The following is a 17,697-nucleotide window of genomic DNA, read 5'->3' as shown; positions in this document are numbered from 1 at the left end:
CTACTAAATTATTTTAAGTCATGTCTTTTAGAAGATGCTGTAACTGTTTCACCACTATGATCAAATTCAAACAACATTATCAACGTCGAACGCCTGTTGTGTAGAATTTATAAAGGAAACAGCAGTTGGTCTAACAATTATTTCCAAATCTGTATTTCATAAACATTTTCTTTCTTTCTTTCTTTTTTTTTAAAACAAGATTCAAAACGGCTTTATATACACAAGAAAACCAGTGATTATCATTTTAACCCTAACCCAAAGGCAGCATTAAGCTGTGATCCTTGGTGATCCCATGACTCCAACAATTTGAGATGTTCCCTGAAGTGTAGACCTTTCACACCCAGAGTCATTCTGCAGTGCTGGGAAACAGAAAACCCGCTGTGACTGAAGCACACACAAGCTCTGTGTTCACAAAAGTAAATACAGAGCTGAAGAACGTATGATCTTGGGAACTTGGGAGCTCATGTGTAAGAACCAGGGAACGTACGATCCTTTGGGGAACATTGATTTCAAGGAACAATTCCAAACCCAGCTAGCTCGACTCTCTGTGGATTTAAAATGCACAATGGCACTTCTGAAGCTTAGTGATTCACATGTTTGTTAAATTTGTACAAAAGGATAATTGTGGAAATGACAAGTTGTGGTTTTATACACTATTTACAACACATCAAGATGTGAAGAAAACCTTCCTTGAAAATACTGTGGTTATCTGCTTTTCTTAATTTCACAAGTCAAAAGATATTTTCCTAAAATAATGGTGCTTTTAGAACAATACCTGACATTGCAAACATGTATTTTGCAGCAAAATGACTTAATGTTTTGGCTGCGACGAGGATCAGATTCTCCATCGTGTAATTAGTCAAATTAAAATGTCTTGGGTCGTTAAGTTTGGAGTTCACGCAGCACTCCTAGCCCTTATTAGAAGATAAATGTTGACATTTTCTTTTTGCCGTTGCACAGTCCTACCTCTGATGATAGCGTCAGGGGGCTCAACTCAATTTATAAGGGGTAACATTTCATCTTTGAACACTCCACTGAGTGGGGTATGTAACGGGACGCTATAATCCATCAATAAAAGTGTATTGATATTGTCAAATGTTAATATGTCATCCATAAACCCCTGGGTCCTCTTGTCTCCAGGACACAGCCTGCTCAGCAACACATACCGCCTCGCCGTGTTGTTCAGCATCGACCCGGGTCTCCCTCTGAATGGCTGCCGCTGTAAAATGTTGCATGCCGTGACAGAGCGGAGCATTAATCAAAGTTGATTTGAAGTGTGAGGGCGCGAGTGCCGTTTTCTGCTGGAGAACTGTTTAGCACAACAGCGCCACGTACAACGGGGTCCTACTCTTCAGTGTAATGGTACCAAAAGGAGGTCATGAATAATGGATTCAAGATCACTTACACCTCATGAAGCAGGCCATGGCATTCAAGGGATCATGTTTTGCTGCACAAATTATGGATTTGGCTCCTTTGGCTGCAATTGTAAAGGAAAACAAGACCTCTCCAAGAGGGCTTCGAAAGAGTTTAATATGGTGCAAAGTGACGGCAAAACAACAGTTTAGACACTGACACTAAATGTGACAGTGAACGACTAGAGAACCAAGAACTGGGGGTAAAAAAAAAAACGGAACTTTGTAAAGGCCGTTCTGCCTCTCTTCTTGTGGTATGAAACCAACACTTTAATAGCATTAAGTGTCGGCCACTAACCATAGAGTGTCCCAGCTTCAACTTTATTCAACTTGGAAAAACATACATTAAAAACACTGAGGTTTTGAAATGAAATCCATCTTGTTGAAAGTAAAGATTTGGTCTGCAGATGCAAATGGACATTGCACTTTTCCATCATTTGCTTTATCATATTTCCCTTTACTGTCTGTGAACTTTTACCAATTATTCAAATCTCCTCTCAACAACTGGACATAATTACAATTTTAATGCATTTGAAATGTAACTGTCCACTATCAAACCGCATTTAATTGAAAATACATTAGTATTTACTCAGCTTTTCCTTGACTCTCATGTTGAGCTGTTTGCATACTCGAATTGGAGAGGTGTTCTTATATTATAATTATCTGCTCCCATACATGTAGCAGTTCACTGATATTACCTTTAGATGACAGCAAATAATGTGATAACCTCTCGTTGTAACTTTGTGTCCTTGTGCCAGTGCTGGAGCAGCCTGTCTTTATACTGCCCCTCAGTGGCAAGACGCTGAAACAGCCGACAAAATGGGCAAAGTTGCCCACTTGTGAACAAACACCGCAAAGTCTCACATCCGCACACTGTGCCAAAGTTTGATATTTCACCATAAAACACAGAGGATAAGAATCCCAATAATTTCCAATGTGCCAATGCAGCTGGAGATAAATAGCGCAGAGCAGAGGAGATGATCAGATCTCACTCCATATCTTAATGGGATCCTCTCACACGCCATTCCCATTAATGACCAATCCCCCAATTATGTAAATCAGCGAACGGTCACTAACAGTGAGAACTTGAAGTTGCTCACATAAACACCAACAGTGTCACATTGCAGAGAGCGCTAATTGGCCACTACTTTTCATATAATTGCAGCGACTGGGGTCACATCCTCGGCTAACCTCTCCTTTAAGTATTGTTTTTCAGCACACAAACAGTTAATGGAGCAATTAAGATGGCGCTCACAAGCACCACTTGTGGGAACCATTTGGCAAGAAAGAGCTGGAGAGAGGCACACTGGGATGTTGTAACCCTTCATACAGTACACATGAGTCTTGGGCCAGAGGGAGCGCTAAGTCAAGGTGCAAACAGTGCACAGAACTCCCATTTTGTAAACTTATGGTCACCACTGGACTAAACATTCTGTATTAGACACTTTCTGGGATTTTCTAACTTTGAAACCCGACAAGGTTTTTCTTCTGGTGCCCACATGCACTGAAGAAACACACGCAGTCATTTGCTTTTCGTGTATTTTGTTATCAAAATACAAAAACGTACATTCCTTTTATTACCCTTTTCCACTTTTGAAAGCATTTCGCTGCATTAGCACTTTTATTTGCAACAGATCATTTTCTCTCAGTCGCACTAAAGAACACTTATTATCATAATCAGAACTGCTGAACCAGCCAAATACCGTAAGAAAAAAAAACATGCATCAGATATCGTGACAACGTTGTGTACTGCTTCTCGTCCAATAAAAAGTTCAGTGTGACGCTCTGAACCTCTATTAGACACACAGAAGACAAAAAATCTACCATTCGTCTCATTGCCCCATAAAAGATATGGGCGGGCAAAAAAATTAAACACACAGTAACATATAATACGGCTGTGAATGTGTCAAAAGGAGATAATGTGAATGCCACCTATTTCTGAGACTAATCCCTGGAGAGTGAAGAGGAAAAAAAAAGTTTTCATCTCTTCATCTACCCCCTTCTACCACAGACTTTGCCCACCCTCTATGACTAAGTTATGCCCTGTCATGTAGTCGGAGGCGTCAGATGCCAAGTAGACCACTGCAGCTTGCAGGTCTGTCACTTGAGCCAGTCTACCAGCAGGGATATCTGACAGCCAGCGCTGCACCAGAGGCCTCAGACTCTCCGAGTGGATGAGAGGGGTGTCAACAATCCCCCTGAAAAGAGAGGCAGACAAAGTGAGAGAGAAAGGAGGGGAGAAAGAAAGGAAAAAAAAAACACAATGAAATCAGAAGGCATCACAGTTCAGAGCCAGGAGTGACAGCGTTGTTTCAGAGCCACCACTTTGGTGACAAAAATAAACCCAATTATCCTTTGAAGAAAGGGCATGGCATGGCATCTCTGATGATATTTACTGTGGGACTGGTGGCACTTAAATGACTGGCACGTCTCAGGAAGAGCCCATGGGTACGAGGGGACGTCTGGCATAATTTGCTCATAGCCTTTGGTTAACTACTTATTATATGCAGCTCCCTCATATTGCTGCTCTGATTCCTGACTGAAAAGTGCTTGAACTACTTTGATGCTGAGACAGTATTTAGGTAGAATTTATTGGGAGGGAGGTGGTGGTGTGGGGGGGGGGAAGTGCGCTGCTTTTGATTTTGTGGCTGCACTTTCGGCTAATAGCTCTGTGTCACAACAAATGTCGCTCTCTGCGGTTCCTGCAGTAAATATCACAGAGCTTACATCTGAATAAATATGTCAACATGCCCGCCTGTGCCTCATACGAGACGACTTGTGACTTTCTGCACAATTGGTGTGACAGTGACTAAAAGCCATAAGGCCTGAATCATTGTTCAATGTATCCTGGTGCCTTGATATGGAATTCCAACATTTGGCTAAATTAGCACTTCCAAGGAGCGTGTGACACCTTGGTTAACATATTCCACCTCAATTATATTTCTCTTCAGCTGCCCTGTTATCTGGAACCTTTCCTGGCAATCAGAGGTACTGTTTTCCCTCAGCCAATTTTCTAGATAATGCAGCTTATCACCGCTGCGGCTAAAGTTGCCAATGGAATCAGGCTCCAGTCAACCTCGTGAGCGCTAATTGTGTCCCTTTTTTATGCATATTTACCGACTGTCACTTCAAAGAAATCAGCGGCCCATTGAGACACCCAGTTAGCGAGGGGAGAGAGAATTGCTTCTTTGCAAATTAAAATTAGCAAACAAGCTGCCGATAAATAAAGCTGAGCGCCGTGCGCGTGTGAGGGCTTTGTTCTGGGGCTGTGGCTGGGCCTGGCTCGCCCAGCGCCACCGGACGGATTTGCTCAGGGATGGCTGGGGCTCAGGGATGCTCCACTTAACACTCCCCCCCCACCACCACCACCACACATGCAGCCCTTCCTGTGTTCTCCTCTTTTCTTCCTACCGCTCAGCTTCACAGACAAATAGATACAAACAAGGCGCTATTGTTGCGCCGACACTTGGAGTGAGGTTGCAAATTTGATTCCCTAATTGAACAGAACAATTAGAGCAAGTGTTTGGTTGATTCATCCCTCAAGACGTCATCTAATTAAGCACTGATGCATTGTTTGAGGACTTAAATTAGTGCATCATTCTCAAATGGGGCTTCTCGTATGAAAGCAAACACACTAATCACCGCGTCCTTTTGAAGCTCAACCTCTTGCAACAATCAAAAGGTGGGCCTGCGCGTTTTAGCATAAAAAAACAACAGAGAAGAAGGCCAAGAATAGACGGCACTTACGGCGAGATGCAGTTGACACGTACTCCTCTGTCAATCCATTCGGTGCCCAAAGTCTGAGTCAGTTTGACCACTCCAGCCTTGGATGTGTTGTAGGAAAGCTGCTTCTGGGGATGGGGGACTGCAGGGTAGAGGGTGGAAAAGAAAATCAGCCCTCTAAATGGACAACACAGTGTTTTATGAAGGTAACATTTACTGCATCATTAACAATGGTATGTATTTTTGAAATTCTCATTTTAAAAATCTGTTTTATTCTTTTACCCACAAAAAAAAAAGAGAAAAGCTAAATAGCTCCTTTCTTTACAAAAAAAAAAAAAAGGCCTAACAGCTCTGGGTACTACTAGTGGATACTAGATAAAAGCTCTTCCATTAGCTGCTGGGGACTCTGCGGATGAAGCCATGTAAAATTAATTGCTTATAATGTCCAGTTATGCTCTGTCCTCAGCAACAAAGGCAGGGAGCCATTTGTTTGCCTTGACCATCACAGATGCTGCACACTGCATGGGATGCCGGGACAGGGGCTCATTTTCTGCTGGTTGATTAATCATCACAAGGAAGGCTCCAAGTTACATACAACTTTAGTAGTTAACCTCATCACCCGCCGATCTGACTGCCAAATGGCTTCAGTGTGAGACCGGGATGATAAATACCGGCCAGCTGCAGAGAGGCAGAGACCAGTCCTGGGGAGAAAAAGGCTGGAGCATCCCGCATACACCGCTCGGATAAAGAGGAGAAAAGAAAAAAAAATGTGCAGGATAAGAGGTAAAAGTTGGAAAGTGATGAAGAAATAATATGTAAAGGGTGGGACAACAGATTGGTAGCTGAGAGCAGGGTTGAGTGGGATTGTGTAGGTGTGGCGAGATAGCAGAGGGAAGGTAAGGCTGGGTTGGGCCGGGCTGGATAAGGGTAGGCTAGGACCTCAGAGGAGCAGGCGAGGAGGAGCAGAGCCCAGGGCTTACACGCAGATTGAAGGTGAAATCCGACTTATCAGGACAGGAAACACAGCTCAAAATGCCTAACAGCACTAATCCTTGCTCAAGACCTGATGATACGGGCCCAAAATACCATTCAGAAAATGCCTTCATCCTTTAAATAAACCTGCATTGATGTTTTTCGCCGTCTTAAAGAGCAGTAATCCCCAGAGAAGGGAAAAAGAGGTAGAAGGAGAGCATTCTCCAAAGCCCTCTTTAACATTCACCCTGCTACTTATTGCCCATTTCAAGTGGGAGAAAACATGCTCTTTATCAGACACGCCTTTACATTTTGAATTCTGCTGAGCAGATAAGGAGTTCAAATGATGCACTCTTTTCCCAGACTGCCGCTGCTGTTGTAATGTACATTACTATGCAGCGCAGATCTGCAGGTAAGAGTGTGAGAGTCACAAATCCCTCAGTAAGGTCATCGTGCAGCCAAAAAAAAAAAAAAAAAACATATCAAGTTAGATATTTCCTGTCTGGGTGTCTTTGAGCTGCTGGCCATCATTCAGAAAAAAAAAATAGTTGTTGATGGTCTGGAGTGTGTGTGTGGAGGGGTGTTAGCGGGCACACGCGCACTTTCTATTCAGCAGATGGACAAAAAGCTGTCATTGTGCATTTTAATTGGACATTTACGGCTGCTTTTTGGGCTTCCACTTGGCTAGAACAGGTCCCATCTGATTACACATTATGACAATATTATAACAGATGTCCAGACCAATAAAGTAAATTCCTGAAGGACTGAACGTAATGTGAGTAATTGATCATTTTCTTTATGCCGGCCTCTATTTACCAGCATGCTCCTGTTTTACAGATTGCCCCTGCAGTCGGGACTGGGGCCCATATGGCACAGCACTTTACAGGCGATTTGACTATACTGCTGATGAAGTGTTGCTGTTCCTCTGGAGGAACCTGTTGGAGGAGGAACATTACACCGGTGCTGCGAATTACAAGGCTTTTACTAAGCTCCTTCTAAACTCTGAAAGTGTCTTCCGCTGTTCAAACAAGGCCGCTGGCACAGGCTGGGGTTTTGCCGTTGCACAGGAACCCTCCCTCCCAAGTTGGACCTCAGGTTGCCTTCCACATCCTCCAGACAGCTCCGCAGAGAGGGGATGTTTATTATGATGCAAAACTGCCTCGGCGAGACGCAATCACAACACTTTGTATTTTCTGCTCTGCTTACTGTATGCAGGGGTGGATGCAGAGCAGTTTTAACTGGGGTAAAAGTTGCGAAGAAGAAAAGCTTCCTAATCCCGTTTTAAATGCCCAGGTTCACCTTAAGTTTCTCATAAACAGGAAAACTGCAAGAAATACTTTCGGTCTGATGATAAAACTATTTAATGTGATGTGTACTCCCCCACATAGCTGTATGGCGCAAATGTATTTAACTCCCCCCCTCTTCCGAGCTCTCCACGCCAAATGGAGAGATTAAAAGCAGACATGGAGAGGCTCCAGAGAGAAAGTGGGGGAATAGAATCATCACTCACCTATTAGACTGGCCATGGAGGCTGTGTTGATAATCTTGCCGTATCCTTGCTTCAACATCACTCGACCTGCTGCCTAAGGCAAGGATTCGGGGGTGAAAGAGACACATTAAACACCTTATTATTAAAGCAGCGATATGCCATAACCACAAGCTCGAGCTGGGATCAACACAAAAACATGTAGTTTATCATCGGGAGGCCCAACAACATTTTTCGGTGGATTTGAAAGCTGCACAAAAGCGGTTGTAAGACTTGCAGTATATATAGATGTCTGACAGCAACTAGATAATTTAGAACTAAATTTAGTTACTACGGAGGAGCCGGAGCTGGTTGGACCATCACTAATTAGGTCATACTCTAACTAGTTCTGACAGAAATAGACCACTAAAGGAATCCGTGATCAAGAATCAATTTAGCTCTTTTAGCATATCTTCCCTCATATTTTACTGATGAAAGAAATATTTCTTTTTAGAAATTTTGACATAGCAGGCATTAACAAAGACTGCTACTTCCAAATTTGTTTCTTTTTATTATTTCAGATAGCATGATGGTTATATGTTCCTTTATGGGTTGGGGAAATTCTCCTGCTTCTTAAGCTGCAGAAATCTTTTTTTAAAAAATCCATTGAGTTGTCTAAAAATCACCCGTCACAAAGCTGAAAGTGGGATCATTTTTATTGGCTCCCCATTTTTTTTTGGAAACATGTGATTTTTACAGGACAAAGTCGACATTGTCGTGGGTCAATGTTTAGATTTTTGGTGCTATAGCAGCAACTCTGTTTAAATTTGTCTCAGTGAATGTGTTAATTTACCACTTTCCTATTGTAAAGTTGATATGATCTATAAAACCTAGATGCTTTATTTTAACCTACCTGATTTTCTGCTTCATGTAGTTTGCAAAATTTCTTTTACAAATGGGAAGGAATTTAACATATGATTATGAAACCTGCTTTTTTTAACGGTATATTAAAATTTTCTTTGTCTGTCTTATAGACTTATGCACCCAGTGATAAAAATGGAATTCTTCCCACAGTGTTTATCAAAGCAACAGTGAAATCTCGCAGCGCTGACTGAATTTGAAGCTAATTTGAACAAAAATCCATGACTATAAATCACATTTAAAAAAAATTTACGGTTAAAAGTGCTTTTCTTTTTGGCCTGAAAATTGCAAATCATACAGCTCCAATTTGGTGGAGCGAGTAAACGGTCTCTGTGGCTGCCGCCGTCACACACTTTCACACAGTCCTGGCTTCGACAGCCGGTGATACACACCTGACAGCACATGAAAGTCCCCCTCAGGTTCACGTTGAAGGTTTGGTCCCACTCCTCCAGACTGGTGTCTTCGCTGGCTGAGTTCATGTTGACGCCAGCGTTGTTGCAGGCGATGTGCAGCGCTCCCCATTTGGAGACGACGCTGTCGATCATCCTCTGGACGTCCTCTGATTTGCTAATGTCAGCTTTGATCGAAATGGCATTGATACCTGTTTTTAAAAACAAGAAGAAGAAGAAAAAACATAGTGATGTCTGCCAGGAAACCTAATGGAAGCAACTTCTGTTCCTGCAAAGAAGTTTAGTTTAGAAGAGACGCACAGAATAAATAAAATAAAAAGCCAGAAAAATAATAGAGCAGACAATAAACTGAACAATCTACAGTAATTTACTAAAAATACTTCAAAATACAGTTTTGGTTTGTACATTGTATGTGTTTAGGAAATTTCATTCTATTAAAGGAAACCAGAGAAAATCACAGTGACAGGTTCAGAAGATCATCCTGACCAGACATTTCTTCCTTTAGTATGCTGCCATCTGCTGGCCACGAACCATAACCTGATAACGGTCACAGCTCTGACATTTGACACAAAATTTTAAACTCAAGTTTCAACATTCTCACGCAAGATGAGCTCGTTTTTCTTCCACTTAATGCCTGAGCGTTGAGAGGACCTTTCATCAGTGTGTCATTTGACACATCCGTCATTGCAGACTTGCTGGTTTAAAGCCAGTTTTACTCGTTTCAGGCCGACCGAATGGAACGCAAAGATGCTCACATACATGAAATAGGTACAATTCTGAGATACTTGTACTTTATATGAGTATTTATACTTTCACTATACTACATTTCAGAGTGAAATAATGTACTTTCTGCTCCACTACAATTATTTTGCAGCTTTAGTTGCTAAGATTAGGTTTTTACACAGTGGACAATATAACAGGTTTGCCTTTAAAAAATAAAACACAAAGATTGGTAAAGATTAAACAGGTTTCAACCTCTCTGGCCTCTGACAGCTTACAAAAAGCAGTGTGCAGCCTGGGTCACGCTTCAGAGTTGTTCACAGCTCACTAAATAGTTATTTTTCAACCCAGCAGCTACAAGGTGCTGACACTCTGACGCTTCACTATTAATAATCTAATGATGTCAAATATAATCATTTACCAGTCAGACGAACCAAATCAATTCAATTTTAATTCAATACTTTACATTTTACAACTGATATTTACATGCTTTTACTGAAGTAGGATTTTCTAAATGCAGGATTTTAGTTTTAAATTGCTGTATTGACACTTCAACTTTCGTAAAGGATCTGAATACTTCATCTCCGACTCCCTGATACCATCACTACCTGCAGGTTTTCACAGGAGCCGTCTCACTTTAGTTACATTCATCTGTGTCTTTGCTTTATATTAAGGAGGCTGTGATATTTCAGCTATGTCACCAAACAAAAGCAGAGAGAATTAATTGTCAAATCACTGTCTTTGTCAGGGGAATGCTCCAAATTAAATTTATTTTGCTTTATTGACTGTGAAATTGCGTCTACCCGTTTAGTTGCATCCACAGCAAATGAACTAGTGAGTAAAGAAAGGAAAGTAATAGGCAAATATTTCCATAATCTATTAACTGTTTAAGCAATTTTCCAAGCAAAACTGCAAACTACGTTGTGTTTCCAGCAATATAAATGTGTGGATTGGCAGCTTTTAGTTGTCTCAACATTACTGGATCCTGAAGATCTTTGAGTTGTGAGCTGGTGGAGAATGTGATGTGCATTTTGTGTGTGTGTGTGTTTTCTGCTGATTTAAGTTAAACAACCTCAGATTAAACCTAAAATCTAGAATTACATCCCAAAACAGCAAACACAAGAAACAATAAAAACTGCAGCATTTTGGAAACAGGAATTAAAGCTACATTCATTTTTCTATTTTGAGTTCAATCAGCCAAACTGCACAAAACGTGGTAAAAACAAACACAGCTTCTGTTTGGTTGTAAACCTATGTGCCTATTCAAACCCTACAAAGTCCACTATATTCAGCTTAAATTACCAGCCTGAGTTCAAACTTCATTTAAGTGGGAGCAGGATGGAGACATGTAGTTCATGCTTAAGTCTCCATGTGTCGTGTGAGCACCCCTTACCTTTAAGAAAGAGCTCCTTAGCAACTGCCTCAGCTTTAACTTGATCCAGGTCCACCACCGCTACCTTCGCGCCAGCCTCACCCAGCGCGTGAGCGAACGCTCGGCCTATGCCCTGCCCAGCACCCGTCACGTACGCCACCTTCCCATCAAGACGCAGCCGATCCAGGATGGAACGCCCTTTGACTCCGCGGAAAACCTCATCGTCTGTTATTTTGCACTGATAAATATCAAGCAGATATGATCAACGAGGACAGCGCCGCTACGAAACGAAGATACGATAACGGCTATCATTGACTGAGGTCAACAGTACCTGAGTTCGTGAGCACTCGGAGGCCGCAGACACCCGGCGGATGATGCTGATGCCGTCTCTGAGAGGAACAATGACCTTTCAAACAGCGAGGGCAGCGTTAACATAACAGAGGAATAAGAATGGACTGTAGCACGTAAAGGCTCTGAGACTCACCTGCTCCACTCGTGGATCATTAGAAACAAAATGGTTGAACTCTCGGAGCGCCAGTCCGTTGCCATCTGTGGTGTCTTTGAGATAAACCTTTGCTTTGAACAGCGAGTTATCTACACATATGACTCCTCGCAATCTCAGCAAATTGTTGTCCAGGATGAAGTTGTAGTAATTGATGTAATTATCTTTGTCAGCATCGATGAAGACCATGTCAAACTGCTCCCCTGCAGCAGCTAGCTCCTGTAAGGAACAGAATGATATTTCAAAATGAACCGTAGTCTTCAAAGTTTCTTAACCTGTTGACCTTTTCCTGTCCTACACAAAACAAAGTGTCTACACGTGTAATGACGTTAAGAAGCAGTGCTACTTAAATGCATTTTTTGGTTCGAGAAACAGTTTACCGCATCTTCTGAAGGGTCTTTTTTCCATTCTTCTCTGACAGTCGAGTCATTTTTCTCACCTTCAGGGTGTCCATGGCAGATCCAGTCTTGACAGTAATCTTCTTGCCATGTGGAGACTTGTCAAAAATGGGCTGAGCAAACTCTTTGAGGTACGGCTCCAACTCGCAGGCCACTAATGAGCCGTCCTCAGGAAGCCCTTCAGCCATGGACAGAGCTCCGTAGCCGGTGAACATCCCAATCTCTAGAACCCTCTTGGCTTGACTCATGTGGATCAGCATCTTCAGGGTCTGACCTGCCAGAAATGTGAAGAAATCAGATTGAGCAGGGAATATGAAAGGCCATTAGCAGTGCACACGTTAATGCCTCACCTTCAACGTGTCCAGTGATGCACTCTTTGGGAAGCCGGAACATAGTTTTTCCCTCCTTGTGCACCTGATCCCAGTCATGAGAAACCGTTTTTCTACAATGAAGTATGAATGAAAATATTAAATTAACAAAGCCTTTGTAACTCTGAACAATCAGGCGTAGGAAGTGAAGACGTACCTATAAAGCTCTGCTAGAGGTTCACTCTCCTGGGTGGTCATTTGCTCCAGATAGTCATCCAGGCCGCTGGCGATGTCCAGAGCCTTCTGCAAGTGACTCGTCAACTCCTCAGCAACATCACCTCGTGCTGCAGCTATCTTCTTGGCTTTAGATAGCAGATCCACAATGATTTCCACTGGGGTGTCGGGAACTGGGGGAATGACATATGTAATTTAGTAATCAACTGCTCTCTCCGTTGCTCATTCCTGCCCTGGGCAAAATAATGCAGATTCTACAACTGGAAACTGATGTTCATTATCCAATGATCTGCAGTTTGTTCTTTTAATTATTTGATTGGTCTAGAAAAATGTCAGAAAATGGTGTAAATCCCTGATATATCCATTTATTATTACACAGAAAAGCCGTGAGACAAAGGCACATTCTCAAAATTTTGCAGGAAAAATGACAGACATTATTAATCAGTTATCAAAGGAAAATTCCACTGAATATGAATTAACAAAAACTATTTATCTAAATTATTCAAGAAAGACTTTTAACATAATAAAAGTGAATTTTAAAGGTACTTCTATTGCACTTATGTTCATCCATTTTATTTCAGGATGGAAATATTGCAGGTATTACTACGCTACATATATCAAACAGACAAATTGAGGATTTAAAAATGTACAATTTCCTTCTTTGATTGGGCTTTAAAAATGCAACAAAACAGTGTAAATGCCTGATATATTCATATATTGTCACACTGGACACAGAAAAGCTGGCAGAAAAAAGGCAATTTTTCAATTGTTTGAAGGAAAAATAACAGACACTATTAATCAACTATCAAAAATGCAGGAAAATTTCCTTTAGATTGTGAATCAACAAAGAAAGTTCAAAATATTGAATCTAGACTATTTACAAGAGACTTTTAAAAGAATAAAAGTGCATATTTAAGACACTTATGTTCATTCATTTGCTAAAATTTTATTCCAGATGGAAACATCGAAGGTATTATGCGCTACATATGATAAACAGACATACTGAAGATAAAAAAAAATGACAAATTTATTATTTGATGGTCTATAAAAATGCCATAAAATGTTGTAAATGCCTGATATATCCATGTATCATCACACTGGACACAGAAAAGATGGGAGAAAAACGCTAATTTTTAAAATTTTGCATGAAAAATGAATCAATTAGACATTACTAATCAATTAAGGTGAGGAGAGTCAGAAGAGTGTGAATTTAAAAAAAAAAAAAAGTTGAAAGTATTTTAACTAAATTATTCAAAAGAGATTTTTTAACATGAGACAAGTGCAAAAGTATTACTTTTGTGGCACAAAATGGTGTAAATGCCTTATATATCCATGCGTTGTCACTCTGGACAGAAAAACTGGGAGATAAAGGTAATGTTTCAAAAGTTTAAGATATAAATAATCAACTATCAAAACATTGCAGAAAAAAAATCTACAGTGTGAATCAACAGATTATTTAAGAGAGTTTTATCGTAACAAAAGTGCATTGCTAAGGTACTTCTATTGCAATTACGTTCATTAATTTAATCAAATTTCATTTCAGAAGGGAAATATTGTCGGTATTACGTCACTACAAATGTTAAACAGGCACCCTGTGAAGATTAAAATACAAAAATGAAATATTTGATTGAAAATCGTGTATCTGCCCGACACATCCATGTACTGTCACACTGGATGCTGAAACACTGTGAGAAAAAAACATTTTTTCATAAGTATGCATGAAAAACGCCAGACGTAAGTAATAAACTATCAAAAAAAAAGAAGTGCAATTAAACGAGAAAGTTTCAAATATTTGATCTAGTTTATTTAAAATAGACGTTTGTTTCATAATACAAATACATTAACTTTTGATTCAGAGAGTGATATTGTAATTATTACTCCACTACCTATACTATTAAAAATGTATCGATAATGCGGTTATCGATTAAGTGGACCCCCCCAATGCACGGGCTCCTGCAGTAACACGTTCAGTCTGAGAAACTTCACTCCCAAAATAGTAACACGTGTTAAACTTTCGTGCCACTGACATTCTGACATTGACATTATCTGACCAGCTCACTGTGCTACAGGGTGGCCACAGCCTTACCTTTATCGGCTGACATGCTTCCTGCAGATGGGCGTAACGCTTGTTGGCAGAGTGGCAGCGCCGCGGCGTGTACCTGCTGAGGTGGTGCTGCGCTTTTAGGTTATATCACAACAACTATGCAAATTGTTGAGTAAGGGAAGTGACGGACGGCTCCACACGACACGTGAAGACGCTCGCCTATCCGGTAGTGTGGGACACGTGAGCGCGCACCGTCTCGTGACTTTTCGTAACGTCCACGGAGACCTCACGAGGTGACTTCGTTATCGAACGGGGTCGTCGGGTCGAGGTGGAGCCCTGAGGGGTCTCCCGATCACGTTGGGTGGGAGTGACTGAAAGTGCACGGAGAGACCTGTTGTCATGGCCATGAGGAGTGGGGGAGAATTTACTGCAACATCAGTTCATCAAACATTTACAGTTTCAAAACATTATTCACATCTACTTTCTGACATGTCATATTTTAAGGCTTTTCTTTTCTTTATTTTTTTTAATTTTTGGGCTGCATTCCGTTCAGGTGTGGTCCACTGCCCTTCATCCTGCACACTGATATGGTTTAAATGGAGCAGAGCCACTGCAACTTCATGCTACACCCATTTGATTTCCTGCAGTGGACCAATTAAATAAAATAAATGAAGTCAACTTCAAGTCACAGGACCCCCACTGACCCCATCGCCCCCTCTATATCTGTATACATGTAAATAACAATATATCAGCACCTTCAATATTTCTGTAAATAACACCATCCATCCATCCATTCATCATCTACACACAGCTTAATCCTCACTAGGGTAGCGGGGGGGGCTGGAGTCTATCCCAGCTGACTTAGGATGAAGGCAGGAAGACACCCTGGACAGGTCACCAGTCTATCACAGGGCCACACTTAGAGACAGACAACCAAGCACATTCACACCTACGGACAATTTAGAATCACCAGCTATCCTCAGCATGTTTTTGGACTGTGTGGGAGGAAGCCGGAGAACCCAGAGAGAACCCACGCTGCACGGGGAGAACATGCAAACTCCACGCAGAAAGATCCCAGTGACCCCACTGGGATGCGAACGGCAACCTTCTAGCTGCGAGACAACAGTGCTACCAACTGCACCACCTTGCAGCCCCGAGCAAATGGTTGTGAGCAGGATTCGAACTCACGATCGCTGCATCGGGGACTGTAGCACCTGTTCATGGGTCCTATCCGGTTGACCTACCAGGGCATCATGACCATTCATTTTTAAATTTAAATTTAACTTTCATTCTTTGCACCATTACAGTTGTTTGCACTATTAAAGTTATTTTTATTTTTAGTTACTTTATCTTACTGTATATTTATTGTTTACTCTATATTTATGTTGTTTTGTTGCACCAACCCACCAGAACAAATTCCTCGTATTGTGAGAACAATACCTGGCAATAAATCTGTTTCTGATTCTGATTTCTGATTCTGAACTGCACATCAGGAGAACATATGACTTTATGATCATATTTGGTTTGACTTCGTCCTTAATCTTAAATTATTCAAATTGGAACACTCTGGCCTGTGCTGAATATAAGCTGCCAATATACAGTCGTCTTCAAATGTATTCATACCCTCCCATTAAGGAAGGGAAAAAAAACTGCTGCCACTGAAATAAGCTGAAATTGGCAAAAGTAATAATAAATAAATAAATTTTAAAAAGTAATTTAAATCATGGCATTGCTTTGGAATTGTGGTTCAACAGAAACATATATATATATTTTAAAACAAACAAACAAAAATAACAAGCAAACAAGCATGATGGGACCCGTAAACTAATATTTTGTTGAACAACCCTTTCAGCCAATCACTGCAATCAAGTGTTTTCTGTAACTCTCAATCAGACTTATTTTGATTTTGGCCCACTGCTCTTCAGCAAAGTGCTCTTATTTGTCTGGGACAGCTTTGTTTGTTTTGTTAAAGCACTAATTTCAACCACAATTCAAAAGCAATGTCTTATTTCACTACATCGTAATTTAGTGAAAAAGACAGCAGTGGAATCTTCAATCTTCAGTCGGCTCTCTTTTCCGTCTGTCGTTCTCCTTTGACATAAGGCACGATGGTACATATTTCTTGGTTAGTGATTATTGCGTGTGCACTACTTTATCTGACTATATTTTGACAGCATTACTATACAGGGTGTAACAATTGTAACTTAGCATTTGGACGGCACTACAAAATGATAAACACTGCATTGTGCACTGTATACTGAATAGTGACTGATTTTGGACACAGACATGGTCAAGTTGATCTGCTGAAGTTCAAACTGAGCATCAGAATGTGGAAGAAAAGGTGACTTTGAGCATGACATGGTTGTCAGTGCTAGACAGGCTGGTTGGACTGTATTAAAAACTTATGATCTTCTGGGATTTTTATGCACAACTATCTCTGGAGTTTACAAGGAATAGTCCAAAAAAAGAGAAAATATCCAGTAAGCAGCAGATCTCCTGGAAAAAATGTCTTGATTAAGCCAGAGGTCAGAGGAGAATGGTGATACTGGTTCAAGATGATAGAAAGGCAAAGGTAACCTTAAATAACCACTGACAACAACCAAAGTATGCAGAAGACCATCTGAACACACAACACGTTGAAGCAGATACAGCAGCAGAACATCACCCTATGTCAGCTAAGAACAGGAAACTGAGGCTACGATTCACCAAAACTCAACAATAGAAGGTTGGACAAACGCGGACTGGTCTGATCTCGATTTCTGCTGCAACATTCAGATGGTAGAGTCAACAACTTGAAAACATGGATGGTGGTGTAAGGGTGTAGGGATACTTTCTTGGCACACTTTGGGTCCCTCAGTACCAACTGAGCATCGTTTAAATGCCACAGCTTACCTGAGTATCGTTGCTGACTGTGTCCATCCCTTTATGACAACAGCCTACCGATCTTCCCATGGCTACCTCCAGCAGGATAACCGCCATGTCACAAAACTAAAATCATCTCAATGAACATGAGTTAATTGTACCTCCACAGTCACTAGATCTCAATCTACGGGAGGTTCGTCTCAGGGATGTGCCGCCAACCAATCTGCATGATGATGTCAGGTCAATATGGACTAAAATCTCTGAGGAATGTTTACAGCACTTGTTGAATCTATACCTTAAGCTTTTAACATGGGCTCTTACTGTGCAAGCTGAAATGAGATGCATCACAGGTAC

At 41.1% G+C, this 17,697-nt stretch overlaps 1 protein-coding gene across 1 annotated transcript; it reads right to left on the bottom strand.

Moving 5' to 3' along the window:
- Positions 1 to 3,112: 3,112 nt before the first annotated feature.
- Positions 3,113 to 14,588, bottom strand: LOC103355438 (uncharacterized). The gene is made up of 11 exons (XM_008279239.1): positions 14,524 to 14,588; positions 12,421 to 12,610; positions 12,246 to 12,337; positions 11,937 to 12,169; positions 11,480 to 11,716; positions 11,327 to 11,401; positions 11,017 to 11,233; positions 8,886 to 9,094; positions 7,618 to 7,690; positions 5,160 to 5,277; positions 3,113 to 3,610 (listed from the first exon to the last, which is right to left on the bottom strand). The coding sequence occupies exons 1-11, from the start codon at positions 14,537 to 14,539 to the stop codon at positions 3,415 to 3,417; spliced, it is 1,656 nt and encodes a 551-aa protein (XP_008277461.1). The 5' UTR covers positions 14,540 to 14,588; the 3' UTR covers positions 3,113 to 3,414.
- Between the last annotated feature and the right edge of the window lie 3,109 nt (positions 14,589 to 17,697).

Source organism: Stegastes partitus, unplaced genomic scaffold (genome assembly GCF_000690725.1).
Source record: "Stegastes partitus isolate 25-593 unplaced genomic scaffold, Stegastes_partitus-1.0.2 Scaffold150, whole genome shotgun sequence".
NCBI classification, from domain to species: Eukaryota; Metazoa; Chordata; class Actinopteri; family Pomacentridae; genus Stegastes; species Stegastes partitus.
Note: the sequence above shows the minus strand (reverse complement) of the source record. Positions and strands in the feature narration are given on the sequence as shown.

Bases quoted from the DNA above. Each gene is read 5' to 3' on its own strand.
- LOC103355438 (XM_008279239.1), bottom strand. The intron at 11,717-11,936 runs GTGAGAAAAATG...TGTTCCTTACAG, and splicing joins CTGCCATGGACACCCTGAAG to GAGCTAGCTGCTGCAGGGGA. The intron at 5,278-7,617 runs GTGAGTGATGAT...TCTACCCTGCAG, and splicing joins CTCCATGGCCAGTCTAATAG to TCCCCCATCCCCAGAAGCAG.